We start from the raw sequence: 16,469 nt of genomic DNA, 5'->3' as shown, positions 1-16,469 counted from the left end.
CATCAGCCCGAAGACGTCCACTGCTGGACAAAGGCCTCCCCCTTAGAACGCCACAATGAACGACAACTCGCCACTTGCATCCACCGGTTTCCCGCTACTCTCACGATGTCGTCAGTCCACCTGGCGGGAGGCCTGCCAACGCTTCGTCTTCCGGTTCGTGGTCGCCACTCGAGGACTTTTCTCCCCCAACGGTTATCTGTTCTTCGAGCAATGTGGCCATCGCCATTTAAATACCCGTAATTTTCATATGAGGTTATTAGTAATAATAGGGTCAGTCAAGATTAAAAATACGGTTAAGATTTAACTCTGTGCGAGCTCATTCTTCGACCAACCGTCGGAGTGTCAACATTCCCTGATGATGTCTCAGAGAGAGGTGAAAAGTGTCCAGATCATTCATATTAGTGGTAGTGCTTTTGGTTGTGGGTTTAGTTGCGTTTGCGTTGTTTATTTGTATTTTCCAAGCGGAGGAAGGAAGAATCTGGTGACATCTTGGTGGTCCGGCCAGGATCGTCTCCGAAGGACAGAACTCTTCAACGGTTAATGGCGTCGATTTGAAATTTGATACAGAAATGTAGTTTAGATGACAATGCAAGTGAAGTCAACAAAAAGTACAGCTAGCAAAAAAAGCTTGTAATAAAAATTTTTTTTTTGATAAAAACTGAATTTCTTGATACAATAGGTACAATACAAAATTCAAATCATTTATTCAGTAAATAGGCCGCAAAGGGCACTTTTACACGTCATTTTTAAAACTACCAGCGCTTTCGGAAAGACCATCATTGCCAAGAAGAATGCGCCGCAAGAAACTTGGCAAAATAATACCTCTTTATTGAACACCAACACATAATAAGCAGTACAGAAAACCCATGTATATACCATGTACATAGAAATCGGCCATTGGTTTGTTCGTCGGGCAGTGTCATTACCTGTCTTGTGGTGATCGTCCCCGAAGACGATCTTCTGTCGCGGCGCGCGCGGCGGCAGCTTGGAGCGCAGGTCGGGCGGCGGCTTGGACGCCGGCGGGGACGGCCTGACAAAACGTACATGACAATTAATGACAACTGGATAAGATTGGTTTTTTGGAATCTTTTTGCATTTTCCATTTCAATTCCAAATTTTTACTTTTACGGTCATCCCGTAAAACCTAAATTGAAAATACAAACTGAAACATAGATGCACAGAAAAACCAGAAAAATAAGACCATCACTGGGAATCGAACCCAGGTCCTCGGTATTCCGTACCGCGTGCTATACCGCTACACCACTGATGGTCAACGGTACCGACACGAATTTCCCCTATGCACCTCATATCTCAGCTTGTTTGTTTCTTATTTTGCCACTTAAGCAGTGACGCTAGCGACATCTATGCCGTAGCCCTCATCGAGAAACTTTTTCGGCACTCCATAGATACGCTACGTCATAGATGTCGCTAGCGTCACTGCTTAAGTGGCAAAAAAAGAAACAAACAAGCTGAGATATGAGGTGCATAGGGGAAATTCGTGTCGGTACCGTTGACCATCAGTGGTGTAGCGGTATAGCACGCGGTACGGAATACCGAGGACCTGGGTTCGATTCCCAGTGATGGTCTTATTTTTCTGGTTTTTCTGTGCATCTATGTTTCAGTTTGTATTTTCGACAACTGGATAGCCCAATGGTTGGAGAACATGACTATGGTTTAGATTTTTTTTATTCGACTGGATAGGAAAAGGGCAAGTGGGTCTCCTGGTGATAAGAGATCACCACCGCCCATAAACATCTGCAACACCAGGGGTATTGCAGACGCGTTGCCAACCTAGAGGCTTAAGATGGTATACCTCAAGTGCCAGTAATTTCACCGGCTGTCTTACTCTCCACGCCGAAACACAACAATGCAAGCACTGCTATTTCATGGCAGGATTAGCGAGCAAGATGGTGGTAGCAATACGGGCGGACCTTGCACAAGGTCCTACCACCTGCAAATCCAATTTATGAAAAGTGTAAACAAAGACGCCATTTACCCGACCATAGACATTTAGTGATGTGACAACCTAGAACCTAGTGCAAAACCATTAATCTGTTTAGTACATCGATTAATTTATTAATTGAATAGATCAAAGTATTTTTGACTATTTTATCATTTACAATACTTGATTTAATTCCAAAGACTGTTTATTCAATTATAAAAGCAGTATTCATTTTTTTATTTTAAAGTAAGTAAAAAAAATTTTTTGCTCTTGTCAAAGTCAGCTGTTAAAATTTGTGGCGGCCATTTTGTGACTTAGCAGGGAGATAAAGGAGGGTCTACGGTCCTCTAACTTTAGCAGAGCCTTGATCGACTGATTAGCGCTAACAGACGTTTACTAATCATGTTTTTTAGCATCGGGCCTTCAAGGAGCCTTCAGGGCTCTGACTTTTTATGAATAAGGCTGTAAATCAATAGGGAATATTATTGCAATTCCAATTTTTTTGTTACTTTCACCCGTAAAACCTATATCGAAAATACAAACTGAAATATAGATGCACAGAAAAACCAGAAAAATAAGACCAGCGCTGGGAATCGAACCCAGGTCCTCGGCATTCCGTGCCGTGTGCTATACCGCTACACCACCGCTGGACAACGATACAGACACGAATTTCTCCTATGCAATTTTCTCCCATCAGAATGCAGCAGTAGCACAAAACCGTAAACAGTTTTTTGAATATCTTAAATGGCATTAATATCGTATTATTTCAATTTTTTTTTTGGAAATATAGCTCTATTGTTAAGTGTAAAATATCATGTTATTTTGTTACTAATAAATATATCATGATTTCTATAGGTACTAATACTCTTTGGTCATGATCTGTCATGGCGACAAAATATAAAGAGAACTGACGTTATCATGGGTTTGCGCTAGTGTCGCCCCCTGCAGAGCTTTGCCTAATATGGCGTCAAGTGTCTCGAAATATTTATTTATTTGAATACTAACTTCTTGGCCTTCTCCTTGAACCGGCCGCTATCATCGTCATCGCTCAGCATGTCGTCGATGTCGCCGAGGATGAACTCCAAGTCGTCGTCGTCGCTGTAGCGCTTCTCGGGCAGAGGGGGGGTCAGCGCGCGCTCGGGCGACGCCGCCGGGCTGGCCGGAGGGGGGGTTAGGTTTTCTGAAAAAAAAAAAAAAAAAGTTATAGTGCTTCATCACCACACCATGGAAACTACATTTAGTCATAACCTAACCAAGTTGAAATCGCCGACTTTGTTTTTTTTGAAAGTTCAAACTCAAAAATTACTTAAGTAACCGATTTAATGAAGCTTAGCTAATAATAATAAATAAGTATCACCAGACCAATTGACCTAGTTCTAAGCTAAGCAAAGCTGCAAAAATAAGTATCTATTCGAACTTGTCAAAAATATGTTACTACGGCCATATTGTGTCGGAATAAGAGTCTGTGGTACTTATTTTTGAAACTTTGAATAAGCTCATATTTTTATTTACACTAACTTTCGAATAAAAAATAAAAAACAATTCAGGTCAATCAGAAACCTTGCCTACAGACAGAGACAGACAGACAGGTGACAGGGAAACTAACTAATTAAAGGTACACATAGACATACAGACAGACAGGCAACCAGACAGACAAACAAACTTATAACACCACTCTTTTTGCGTCGGGGGTTAAAAAAGAGTATTGCCAGGGGACGGTCGCTACGACGGTAAGCCGTGGTGGCCTAGTGGTTTGACCTATCGCCTCTCAAGCAGAGGGTCGTGGGTTCAAACCCCGGCTCGCACCTCTGAATTTTTCGAAATTCATGTGCGGAATTACATTTGAAATTTACCACGAGCTTTGCGGTGAAGGAAAACATCGTGAGGAAACCTGCACAAACCTGCGAAGCAATTCAATGGTGCGTGTGAAGTTCCCAATCCGCACTGGGCCCGCGTGGGAACTATGGCCCAAGCCCTCTTGTTCTGAGAGGAGGCCTGTGCCCAGCATGGGACGTATATAGGCTGGGATGGAGGGGACGGTCAGGCATTTTACATATAATTGATCTGAAAATAATAACCGAAGACTTTTTACTCCAGCCAGAGTGTCAGGTCAGAACTCACCACAGGTGGAGTTGGCCTCAGCCGTCTCAGTGGTGGGCGGGTCGGGCGCGGCGCGCTCGGGCGTGGCGCGCGTCGTGTCGGGCGCGGCGCGCAGCGGGGACCCCGCCCCGCCCCCGCCCCGGCCCGCCCCCGCCCCGTCCGGCTTGTCGCGCGGTGAACGCTCGCGCTCCCGCTCCCGCTCCCGCTCGCGCTCACGCTCTCTGGACATGTTAAATCATTACGAGTTGTCGTAAGTAACAAATTATACACGTAAAAGTAACAAATTTGGAGTTTAAATAAAAATACATTAAAGACTCCAAAAAATCAATCATAATTTTGATTGCTAAGTAGCGATATCTCTTGTCTGGGTGAGCGGTTGGTTCCGAAAGAATGTGACGTCTGTCGACGCAACATAGATGTCGCTAGTGCTGCTGCTTAAGTAGCAAAGTAGAAATAAGCAACCTGAGATATGTATGCACAGGAAAAATTCGTGTCTAGATTCCTGTCCAGCAGTGGTGTAGGGGTTATAGCATGCAGCTCGGAATGCTGAGTACCTGGGTTCGATTCCCAGTGCTGGTCTCTTTTTCTGGTTTTTCTGTGCATCCATGTCTCATGTTGTATTTACGATGTTGTCGTAAGTGGATAATTCTATCAGTGATTCAATAAGTTTATGTTGATGATATTATTTTTTACACAATATTTAAATATAAAGTGACAGTTGACACCAGGGTCGCTATCAAATTTGAGTCTCCGTTCCCATCAGATATTTGCAAGGATCTGTTGCAAGGCATACATTTTTCATGAAACGAATCCCTTCAAGAATCGCTTCATTTACCTCGCCTCGCTCCGCTCAACTTTTTCCACGTGTGCTGTATTAGGATAGGTAAATCAAGCGTTCCTGTTGATTCATAAACACTTCCCTTGCACAGTGGAGACGCAGCCCAAAGATATTTAGTCTCGGACTTTGTGAATGTGTGTTATGAAGAGTGCGGCGATACTGACCTGTCCTGTAGTTCGTTGTGCAGCGCTACGGCGTTCTTCCGTCGGCGCACCTCTTAGTGAATGTGTGTTATGAAGAGTGCGGCGATACTGACCTGTCCTGTAGTTCGTTGTGCAGCGCTACGGCGTTCTTCCGTCGGCGCACCTCTTAGTGAATGTGTGTTATGAAGAGTGCGGCGATACTGACCTGTCCTGTAGTTCGTTGTGCAGCGCTACGGCGTTCTTCCGTCGGCGCACCTCTTAGTGAATGTGTGTTATGAAGAGTGCGGCGATACTGACCTGTCCTGTAGTTCGTTGTGCAGCGCTACGGCGTTCTTCCGTCGGCGCACCTCTTAGTGAATGTGTGTTATGAAGAGTGCGGCGATACTGACCTGTCCTGTAGTTCGTTGTGCAGCGCTACGGCGTTCTTCCGTCGGCGCACCTCTTAGTGAATGTGTGTTATGAAGAGTGCGGCGATACTGACCTGTCCTGTAGTTCGTTGTGCAGCGCTACGGCGTTCTTCCGTCGGCGCACCTCTTAGTGAATGTGTGTTATGAAGAGTGCGGCGATACTGACCTGTCCTGTAGTTCGTTGTGCAGCGCTACGGCGTTCTTCCGTCGGCGCACCTCTTAGTGAATGTGTGTTATGAAGAGTGCGGCGATACTGACCTGTCCTGTAGTTCGTTGTGCAGCGCTACGGCGTTCTTCCGTCGGCGCACCTCTTAGTGAATGTGTGTTATGAAGAGTGCGGCGATACTGACCTGTCCTGTAGTTCGTTGTGCAGCGCTACGGCGTTCTTCCGTCGGCGCACCTCTTAGTGAATGTGTGTTATGAAGAGTGCGGCGATACTGACCTGTCCTGTAGTTCGTTGTGCAGCGCTACGGCGTTCTTCCGTCGGCGCACCTCTTAGTGAATGTGTGTTATGAAGAGTGCGGCGATACTGACCTGTCCTGTAGTTCGTTGTGCAGCGCTACGGCGTTCTTCCGTCGGCGCACCTCTTAGTGAATGTGTGTTATGAAGAGTGCGGCGATACTGACCTGTCCTGTAGTTCGTTGTGCAGCGCTACGGCGTTCTTCCGTCGGCGCACCTCTTAGTGAATGTGTGTTATGAAGAGTGCGGCGATACTGACCTGTCCTGTAGTTCGTTGTGCAGCGCTACGGCGTTCTTCCGTCGGCGCACCTCTTAGTGAATGTGTGTTATGAAGAGTGCGGCGATACTGACCTGTCCTGTAGTTCGTTGTGCAGCGCTACGGCGTTCTTCCGTCGGCGCACCTCTTAGTGAATGTGTGTTATGAAGAGTGCGGCGATACTGACCTGTCCTGTAGTTCGTTGTGCAGCGCTACGGCGTTCTTCCGTCGGCGCACCTCTTAGTGAATGTGTGTTATGAAGAGTGCGGCGATACTGACCTGTCCTGTAGTTCGTTGTGCAGCGCTACGGCGTTCTTCCGTCGGCGCACCTCTTAGTGAATGTGTGTTATGAAGAGTGCGGCGATACTGACCTGTCCTGTAGTTCGTTGTGCAGCGCTACGGCGTTCTTCCGTCGGCGCACCTCTTAGTGAATGTGTGTTATGAAGAGTGCGGCGATACTGACCTGTCCTGTAGTTCGTTGTGCAGCGCTACGGCGTTCTTCCGTCGGCGCACCTCTTAGTGAATGTGTGTTATGAAGAGTGCGGCGATACTGACCTGTCCTGTAGTTCGTTGTGCAGCGCTACGGCGTTCTTCCGTCGGCGCACCTCTTAGTGAATGTGTGTTATGAAGAGTGCGGCGATACTGACCTGTCCTGTAGTTCGTTGTGCAGCGCTACGGCGTTCTTCCGTCGGCGCACCTCTTAGTGAATGTGTGTTATGAAGAGTGCGGCGATACTGACCTGTCCTGTAGTTCGTTGTGCAGCGCTACGGCGTTCTTCCGTCGGCGCACCTCTTAGTGAATGTGTGTTATGAAGAGTGCGGCGATACTGACCTGTCCTGTAGTTCGTTGTGCAGCGCTACGGCGTTCTTCCGTCGGCGCACCTCTTAGTGAATGTGTGTTATGAAGAGTGCGGCGATACTGACCTGTCCTGTAGTTCGTTGTGCAGCGCTACGGCGTTCTTCCGTCGGCGCACCTCTTAGTGAATGTGTGTTATGAAGAGTGCGGCGATACTGACCTGTCCTGTAGTTCGTTGTGCAGCGCTACGGCGTTCTTCCGTCGGCGCACCTCTTAGTGAATGTGTGTTATGAAGAGTGCGGCGATACTGACCTGTCCTGTAGTTCGTTGTGCAGCGCTACGGCGTTCTTCCGTCGGCGCACCTCTTAGTGAATGTGTGTTATGAAGAGTGCGGCGATACTGACCTGTCCTGTAGTTCGTTGTGCAGCGCTACGGCGTTCTTCCGTCGGCGCACCTCTTAGTGAATGTGTGTTATGAAGAGTGCGGCGATACTGACCTGTCCTGTAGTTCGTTGTGCAGCGCTACGGCGTTCTTCCGTCGGCGCACCTCTTAGTGAATGTGTGTTATGAAGAGTGCGGCGATACTGACCTGTCCTGTAGTTCGTTGTGCAGCGCTACGGCGTTCTTCCGTCGGCGCACCTCTTAGTGAATGTGTGTTATGAAGAGTGCGGCGATACTGACCTGTCCTGTAGTTCGTTGTGCAGCGCTACGGCGTTCTTCCGTCGGCGCACCTCTTAGTGAATGTGTGTTATGAAGAGTGCGGCGATACTGACCTGTCCTGTAGTTCGTTGTGCAGCGCTACGGCGTTCTTCCGTCGGCGCACCTCTTAGTGAATGTGTGTTATGAAGAGTGCGGCGATACTGACCTGTCCTGTAGTTCGTTGTGCAGCGCTACGGCGTTCTTCCGTCGGCGCACCTCTTAGTGAATGTGTGTTATGAAGAGTGCGGCGATACTGACCTGTCCTGTAGTTCGTTGTGCAGCGCTACGGCGTTCTTCCGTCGGCGCACCTCTTAGTGAATGTGTGTTATGAAGAGTGCGGCGATACTGACCTGTCCTGTAGTTCGTTGTGCAGCGCTACGGCGTTCTTCCGTCGGCGCACCTCTTAGTGAATGTGTGTTATGAAGAGTGCGGCGATACTGACCTGTCCTGTAGTTCGTTGTGCAGCGCTACGGCGTTCTTCCGTCGGCGCACCTCTTAGTGAATGTGTGTTATGAAGAGTGCGGCGATACTGACCTGTCCTGTAGTTCGTTGTGCAGCGCTACGGCGTTCTTCCGTCGGCGCACCTCTTAGTGAATGTGTGTTATGAAGAGTGCGGCGATACTGACCTGTCCTGTAGTTCGTTGTGCAGCGCTACGGCGTTCTTCCGTCGGCGCACCTCTTAGTGAATGTGTGTTATGAAGAGTGCGGCGATACTGACCTGTCCTGTAGTTCGTTGTGCAGCGCTACGGCGTTCTTCCGTCGGCGCACCTCTTAGTGAATGTGTGTTATGAAGAGTGCGGCGATACTGACCTGTCCTGTAGTTCGTTGTGCAGCGCTACGGCGTTCTTCCGTCGGCGCACCTCTTAGTGAATGTGTGTTATGAAGAGTGCGGCGATACTGACCTGTCCTGTAGTTCGTTGTGCAGCGCTACGGCGTTCTTCCGTCGGCGCACCTCTTAGTGAATGTGTGTTATGAAGAGTGCGGCGATACTGACCTGTCCTGTAGTTCGTTGTGCAGCGCTACGGCGTTCTTCCGTCGGCGCACCTCTTAGTGAATGTGTGTTATGAAGAGTGCGGCGATACTGACCTGTCCTGTAGTTCGTTGTGCAGCGCTACGGCGTTCTTCCGTCGGCGCACCTCTTAGTGAATGTGTGTTATGAAGAGTGCGGCGATACTGACCTGTCCTGTAGTTCGTTGTGCAGCGCTACGGCGTTCTTCCGTCGGCGCACCTCTTAGTGAATGTGTGTTATGAAGAGTGCGGCGATACTGACCTGTCCTGTAGTTCGTTGTGCAGCGCTACGGCGTTCTTCCGTCGGCGCACCTCTTAGTGAATGTGTGTTATGAAGAGTGCGGCGATACTGACCTGTCCTGTAGTTCGTTGTGCAGCGCTACGGCGTTCTTCCGTCGGCGCACCTCTTAGTGAATGTGTGTTATGAAGAGTGCGGCGATACTGACCTGTCCTGTAGTTCGTTGTGCAGCGCTACGGCGTTCTTCCGTCGGCGCACCTCTTAGTGAATGTGTGTTATGAAGAGTGCGGCGATACTGACCTGTCCTGTAGTTCGTTGTGCAGCGCTACGGCGTTCTTCCGTCGGCGCACCTCTTAGTGAATGTGTGTTATGAAGAGTGCGGCGATACTGACCTGTCCTGTAGTTCGTTGTGCAGCGCTACGGCGTTCTTCCGTCGGCGCACCTCTTAGTGAATGTGTGTTATGAAGAGTGCGGCGATACTGACCTGTCCTGTAGTTCGTTGTGCAGCGCTACGGCGTTCTTCCGTCGGCGCACCTCTTAGTGAATGTGTGTTATGAAGAGTGCGGCGATACTGACCTGTCCTGTAGTTCGTTGTGCAGCGCTACGGCGTTCTTCCGTCGGCGCACCTCTTAGTGAATGTGTGTTATGAAGAGTGCGGCGATACTGACCTGTCCTGTAGTTCGTTGTGCAGCGCTACGGCGTTCTTCCGTCGGCGCACCTCTTAGTGAATGTGTGTTATGAAGAGTGCGGCGATACTGACCTGTCCTGTAGTTCGTTGTGCAGCGCTACGGCGTTCTTCCGTCGGCGCACCTCTTAGTGAATGTGTGTTATGAAGAGTGCGGCGATACTGACCTGTCCTGTAGTTCGTTGTGCAGCGCTACGGCGTTCTTCCGTCGGCGCACCTCTTAGTGAATGTGTGTTATGAAGAGTGCGGCGATACTGACCTGTCCTGTAGTTCGTTGTGCAGCGCTACGGCGTTCTTCCGTCGGCGCACCTCTTAGTGAATGTGTGTTATGAAGAGTGCGGCGATACTGACCTGTCCTGTAGTTCGTTGTGCAGCGCTACGGCGTTCTTCCGTCGGCGCACCTCTTAGTGAATGTGTGTTATGAAGAGTGCGGCGATACTGACCTGTCCTGTAGTTCGTTGTGCAGCGCTACGGCGTTCTTCCGTCGGCGCACCTCTTAGTGAATGTGTGTTATGAAGAGTGCGGCGATACTGACCTGTCCTGTAGTTCGTTGTGCAGCGCTACGGCGTTCTTCCGTCGGCGCACCTCTTAGTGAATGTGTGTTATGAAGAGTGCGGCGATACTGACCTGTCCTGTAGTTCGTTGTGCAGCGCTACGGCGTTCTTCCGTCGGCGCACCTCTTTGGCCCGCAGTACGCGCGCGCGCAGGCTCTCCTGCTCGCGCACGCGACGCCGGTACTCGCTCTCCTGGAGGAAACTTCAGTTACGACACGTATGGACTTGACAATGTAAATAGAAATAGAATATTACAAATACTTAAGAGTCCCCAGTACGCCCGCGTCTCCATACAAACGTAGTTTCGTTCTAATGAGGGCTATCGTTTTTTGTCTCACTAGATGGCGCACTGTTGCGTGAGGTTTTTAAGTATGGCTTTCAAAGTCTGTTATTACGGGCGTGAAAACAAAGTTTAGATTAAAATCATATTTAATACACCTTAAAACCGTACCATAAAAATATCGAGCAACCACAGTGTTGCATAGTCCCCGTGTTGTTCGGAAAAAAGGGAGAACAAATGTTTCCGAAAGACAAAACAGTCTCAAAACACAGACATTCATTGCCCCGGAACGCATATTTGCCATAATTAATTTCAGATATTGCAAAATATTCACAAAATTATTCTAATTATAAATAAATCCGCAGCACTAGCGACATCTATGTTTTTCGCTCTCATCGAGAGCATAAGTAGCGTAGTAGAAATAAGCAACCTGAGATATGTATGCATAGGAAAAATTCGTGTCTAAATTCCTGTCCAGCGGTGGTGTAGGGGTTATAGCACGCAGCACGGATTGCTGAGGACCTGGGTTCGATTCCCAGCGCTGGTCTCTTTTTCTGGTTTTTCTGTGCATCCATGTCTCAGTTTGTATTTTCGATATGGTTTCACGGGATACCCGTAAAAGTAACAAATTTGGAGTTTGAAATAAAAAATACAAAAAGACTCCAAATAACCAATCATACATTGAATATGAACGAAAACTAATTATAAACATCAAAATAGCTGCTCCCATTATAGTCGCAAAGTTGTATTTTGTTCCAGTGTTTTTTTTTGTAAATTAGAACGAAACTACTTTAGTATCGCACAGTAAATAAATAATAAAAATCCTACTAATTATAAATGCAAAAGTTTGTGTCTGTGTGTCTGTGTGTGTCTCTAAATACCTCGTCTGGCGGTCGTCGTGTGTCCGGTCGTCGCGCGTCGGGCGAGCGGCGCGGGGGCGGGGGCGGGGCGGGGCCGGCGGCGGGGAGGGCGAGCGGCGCGGCGGAGTCGGCGACCGCATGCTGGAGGAACAACACAGTTCAATGCTACACTGCACAGCTAATACAATCTAGGGCACTTCAAGGCTAGAGTGAATAGGCTAGTGACCTAGACTATAGACCAGTGAGATACACCTTTGGCCTCATCTGCACTTAACACCAGGTGAGATAGGGGTCTACCACAGTCAGTTTTATGTAAAAAAAATGCTTAAAACTTGAGTTATAACATAAATATTACATGCGTTTCTACCTTTTTCAGCATAAATTCATATAGCATAATCTTGTTTGGCATATCGTAATGTAAGTTTTATTTTTCAAAACGGCCGTTTTCGATTCCAAGTCGAGTACAAGTCTTTTTTCTTAAACATATGAATGCAGTTTTTCTTGTTACTAAAATCAATGGCATGGTTCCTAAAAACAGATCCTGGTATGTCTTATAGTTTCAGACATTCCCATACTGACCTATCTAAACCCCAGTATAATAACCGACTATTACTATGTTAAACGACCAGATGGCCAAGTGGTTAGAGAACCAGACTACGAAGCTTGAGGTCCCGGGTTTGATTCCCGGCCGGGGCAGATATTTGTATGAATAATAGTAATGTTTGTTCTCGGGTCTTGGATGTTTAATATGTATTTAAGTATGTATTTATCTATATAAGTAGTTTATCCGTTGTGTAGTATCCATAGTACAAGCTTTGCTTAGTTTGGAACTAGGTCAAAATTTACTACTTTTTATCCCGATATTCCAACGGGATAGGGATATCTTGAAATAACAACTGCTGGGCTTACAGTCATGAAATTTGGTATGTAGGTAGCTGTACGTCTGGAATAACATATAGGCCACTTTTTTCCCGGGATAGGGATAAAATCTTGAAATTTCAACCGCTGGGTTTAGAGTTGAAATTTTGGACAGTTGTTCTTAACACAACCTCAACGAAGACCAATTTGGGAATTCCCAGGGGAATTATATAAAACCCTGGAAATTCAATTGACCCAGATGGAATAGTTTACGCGTGCGACGCCGCGGGTAAACTCTAGTTTATTTATAACAGCATACCGTCGCCTGAGGCCGGCCCTGTTGGCGTGTATGAACTCCTCCTGTCTCCGCAGCAGGTCGTCATCATCGGCGCGCCGAGGCGCCTCGTGCGCCGCCAACTCGTTCTCTATCTCTATCGTCGTATTGTCTATGTATCTGTAAACAGACTACACATTACACAGAATGTCTGGAAGGATGTAACATAGCGAATCGTGGCAGCACGATATGGCAGCAAATAAAAAACCTGTTACAAATATGAATCTCGTCAGTTGTGTGGAGGCGGTGGTTGTTGGATTTGTGTGTTCTTCGGTAGACTGATAGTTTGTAGTCCCAGGGAAGGACATAGGATGGGTTTTATCCCGGAAAATGCAGTTATAATTCTATGAGGACGGAGTCACGGACAACGGCTAGTAGCTGTCATAAAGTTATGTGAGCAAAGTAATTGTTTGTAGTCCATTGATATGGGATTCAAGATTGTTTTCGTTGCATTGTTTCTGATGTGACTACTCCGTCACGAAATTGTTTGTCTTAAAATTAACAGATACTAGCTTTTGCACCAGGCTTCGTCCGCCTGGAATTTAGATATCGCGCGCCGCTCCATCGGGAACTGTGTATTTTGCCGGGATAAATAGTAGCCGTAACCTGCACAAACCTGCGAAGCAATTCAATGGTGCGTGTGAAGTTCCCAATCCGCTCTGGGCCCGCGTGGGAACTATGGCCCAAGCCCTCTTGTTCTGAGAGGAGGCCTGTGCCCAGTGGGACTTATATAGGCTGGGATGGTGATGATGAAAAAGTAGCCTTTGTCACTCTCTGGCCCAACAACTACCTCTGTGCCAAAAATCACGTCGATCCGTCGCTCACTTTTTATAAATTTGTCTGCTTCAGTGTAACTGGTATTTAACTTGAGAAAATTTATAAATGCCACTATGTCCCATATAAAAAAACTAGTCTCATTTTTTCGAGGACAAAAACACAGCAACGAAAAAAATTTTTGACCCATGGATCTCGCAAAGTAAAGCCTGAATCAATAAATTGACAAAAACTTATTTTTATAGGGCAAGCCCTCGACAAAGATCAATGGCGGAAAAGAGACGCCTTTGCTATTTTGTTGCGTTTTTAATTTACCTGTGACTTCTCTCTCAACATGTTTAGTCTAGCTTTACAATTATTGTTGTATTCTTGGTTGCCCTGAAAACCAGCGCCATTACTGAAGAAATTCGGACATCGGCATTGCTGAGTGGTATCCATTTTGGTGCTCTGTTAACTACTGCTATATTTAGATTAAGATTTCATGTACAAACTTTGTTTACTGTTTGTTAGTTTTTATACTAAAATTCCAAAAAATATTATAAATGAAAAGAAGATACGGAATTCAGATCTATTGTCAAGAAGACATTAATATCTAAGGCGTATTATAAAGTTAATGATTATATCATGGACAGGGATATTTGGAAATAATTCCGATCCGCATCAGCGATCACTTCAAATAGCGAACCTACTGTGTTAAAGTTGTGTTAAATAACGTGTGTGTGTGTGTAAAGTTGTGTTTAACGGGATGACCGTAAAAGTAAAAAATTTGGAATTGAAATAAAAAATACAAAAAGATTCCAAAAACCAATCTTGTGTTAAATACTTGTGATGTATACATATCATTTAATAATATTGTAAATCTGTTTAAAAAAATATACCTCGTTGAATTTCTTGCCGGATTCTTCTCAACAGAGGTTTTTCCGAACCAGTGGTAGATTTTTATTGACATTCATAAGTGCTTGTTACAGCCTAAATTGACTAAAGATATTTTGACTTTTTTTGACTTTAACACCAAATAAATTTATTCTATTCTATTCTTTGCCCAGCAGTGGGACACTTAAAAAAAAACAATATTTTAAAAGGTTAACAATAATGACCTTTGGGGCGATCGCCTCGGGAACTTTCTGCCGGCGGCGCGGGCGAGGGCGCTCCTCTGTTCGGCGATGAACCGCTCCGCCGCGTCGTCTATGTCCTTGATGGGGCCTGCGACAACCAAACCAAGGGCTCAGTTTAGAACGTCTATAAAAAGGTACCAACCATCATACAATGTGCGTCTCTCTGGATAATGACCGAAATCCCGAGTAGTATAGTAAATTATTTGATCAGACAAATATGTATAAAAATAAATATTATATATATTCCTTTAATATTATAAATGCGAGTTTGTAAGTCTGTTAAATTTGTTTGTTACCTATTCACGTCTAAACCGCTAAACAAATTTAGATGAAATACGGTATACAGATAGTTTGAGTCCTGGGGAACGACAAAGGATAGTTTTTATCCAGGAAAATTGCAGTTCCCGTAGGATGGCAATAAACGATTCCTATGCAGACAGAGTCGCTGGCAACAGTTAGTATTAATTGATTCATGTTGCAACACATTCTTCGTTCAAAATAAAATTACTGTACCAAAATAATAAATCACAGATCAGTCATTCCTTCGTTAATACTGTGGCGTTTGGTATAATGCTTTGTACAGTCAAGTTCTGAGCAAATATTAGGTTAAAAAATATTTGAACACGACTATTGTTAACGGCGTAGAAGCGTGTTCAGATATTTTTGATCAGAAGTTTACAAACTCGATTGTACCTACATAGGTAGAAATATATATCAACACTTTCTATTCATATTTATCCATAGGGTACAGACACATTGTATGAAACTGTTACCATAAGAATTGCATGTTAAAAAAGTGATTGTTACAAAAACACAGAAACATGCAAAACATCTCAAAACTGCAAAGAACTGCCTTTAACAGCTCACTGGACAAAAAATTAATCATATCTTTAGTTTACTTGACATTGACACACAATAGACATGCTTGCAATACAGATAGAATATTGCTTTTATATTTTAGTACAAAATCACAAACAATCAAAATACAATTCTAACTACATCAGTTTACGAGTGAAAAAAAATCTATAAGTACAAATGATTATGCAAAAATACGAGAAAAGCGTGATACTATACTACACAGCGCTACCGAAAGCAAATACTTATATTTTAAATGCCGTGTATGTCGTCCCAAAAATTGGCAAATGGGATATCAGTTAAAATAAGTTTATTTTTCTATGAGTTACTAAACGCATCGTCGCAGGCAAAGCACGGTAATCGATCCTGCCGATCCGGGCTTATACTACGAAGCCAAAAATCCAAACTTCATATCGTGCCGTCGCGCTCATGCTAATAGTATTTAATAGAAGAGAAAGAGGGATGTTATGATACGAATTTCGTATTTCAGTATAACCATGGAGTACTCATTTGTAGGTTTGTAATGTAAATAAGTTTTTGGTAAAAAAAATATTTTATAAAAGCTTTTTTTGCTGACTTTATGTTGACTGTACTTGTATTGTCATTTAAATTGCATGTCTGTACCAAATTTCAAGTCGGTACTAGGAGATGATTTTGGCAGGACCACTAAGATGTCAGTACCAGATTATTGTATTGTACTTAACCAAATTTACATAAGTATGTCAAATTTCAAGTCAATTGGACCTCTGGAAGTGGGTCAAATTTAGCTTTGATATTTAGATTTGACCCAAATAAATAAACAAACAGGGCAAGTTAAATAAAAGCTTGTAAAAATATCAAGTTCTAGCAGAGCCCTGCTCCTGTGCAAAATTACGGTTCACTAATCTTTTGCAACTAACGTTTGGCAACCTGATTCATTTCGCAACTGTTTAATATTTAATATTTCTTAAACAATATTTCAGGAGTTTTATAAAACCAACCTAACCTAACCTACACAATGACCCTGAAATAAATCCTGAAATATTTAGTTTTAGAGTTTGCGAAATGAAAGTTGCGAAATGAATCAGGTTGCCAAATGAACAGATACTTTCTGACTTTTCTTATTGGCTGTGCTATAAGATCTACCCTCATAACAAATTTCAAGCCTCCAGGACTACTGGAAGTACATAAAGGGTTTGATTCCTCAGCAATTTTTATGGAAACATCATTATTGATGACAGTGATTGTGTCAACTAAAAAATTTGTTTTTTTACTCCAACAGCTAGTAAAC

General features: G+C 45.0%; 1 protein-coding gene across 1 annotated transcript in view; it reads right to left on the bottom strand.

The window, feature by feature from the left end:
• The window catches only part of LOC141440156 (uncharacterized), a 34,163-nt gene that overhangs the window by 13,400 nt on the left and 4,294 nt on the right, over positions 1–16,469 (bottom strand). Inside the window, 8 exon segments of the mRNA XM_074104619.1 lie at positions 927–1,030; positions 2,948–3,122; positions 4,064–4,263; positions 10,197–10,315; positions 11,285–11,350; positions 11,353–11,404; positions 12,441–12,575; positions 14,327–14,432. Of these exon segments, the coding sequence (XP_073960720.1) occupies positions 927–1,030; positions 2,948–3,122; positions 4,064–4,263; positions 10,197–10,315; positions 11,285–11,350; positions 11,353–11,404; positions 12,441–12,575; positions 14,327–14,432 (957 nt within the window).

The sequence above is a fragment of the Choristoneura fumiferana genome, chromosome 22, assembly GCF_025370935.1.
Source record: "Choristoneura fumiferana chromosome 22, NRCan_CFum_1, whole genome shotgun sequence".
Classification (NCBI taxonomy): domain Eukaryota; kingdom Metazoa; phylum Arthropoda; class Insecta; order Lepidoptera; family Tortricidae; genus Choristoneura; species Choristoneura fumiferana.
Note: the sequence above shows the minus strand (reverse complement) of the source record. Positions and strands in the feature narration are given on the sequence as shown.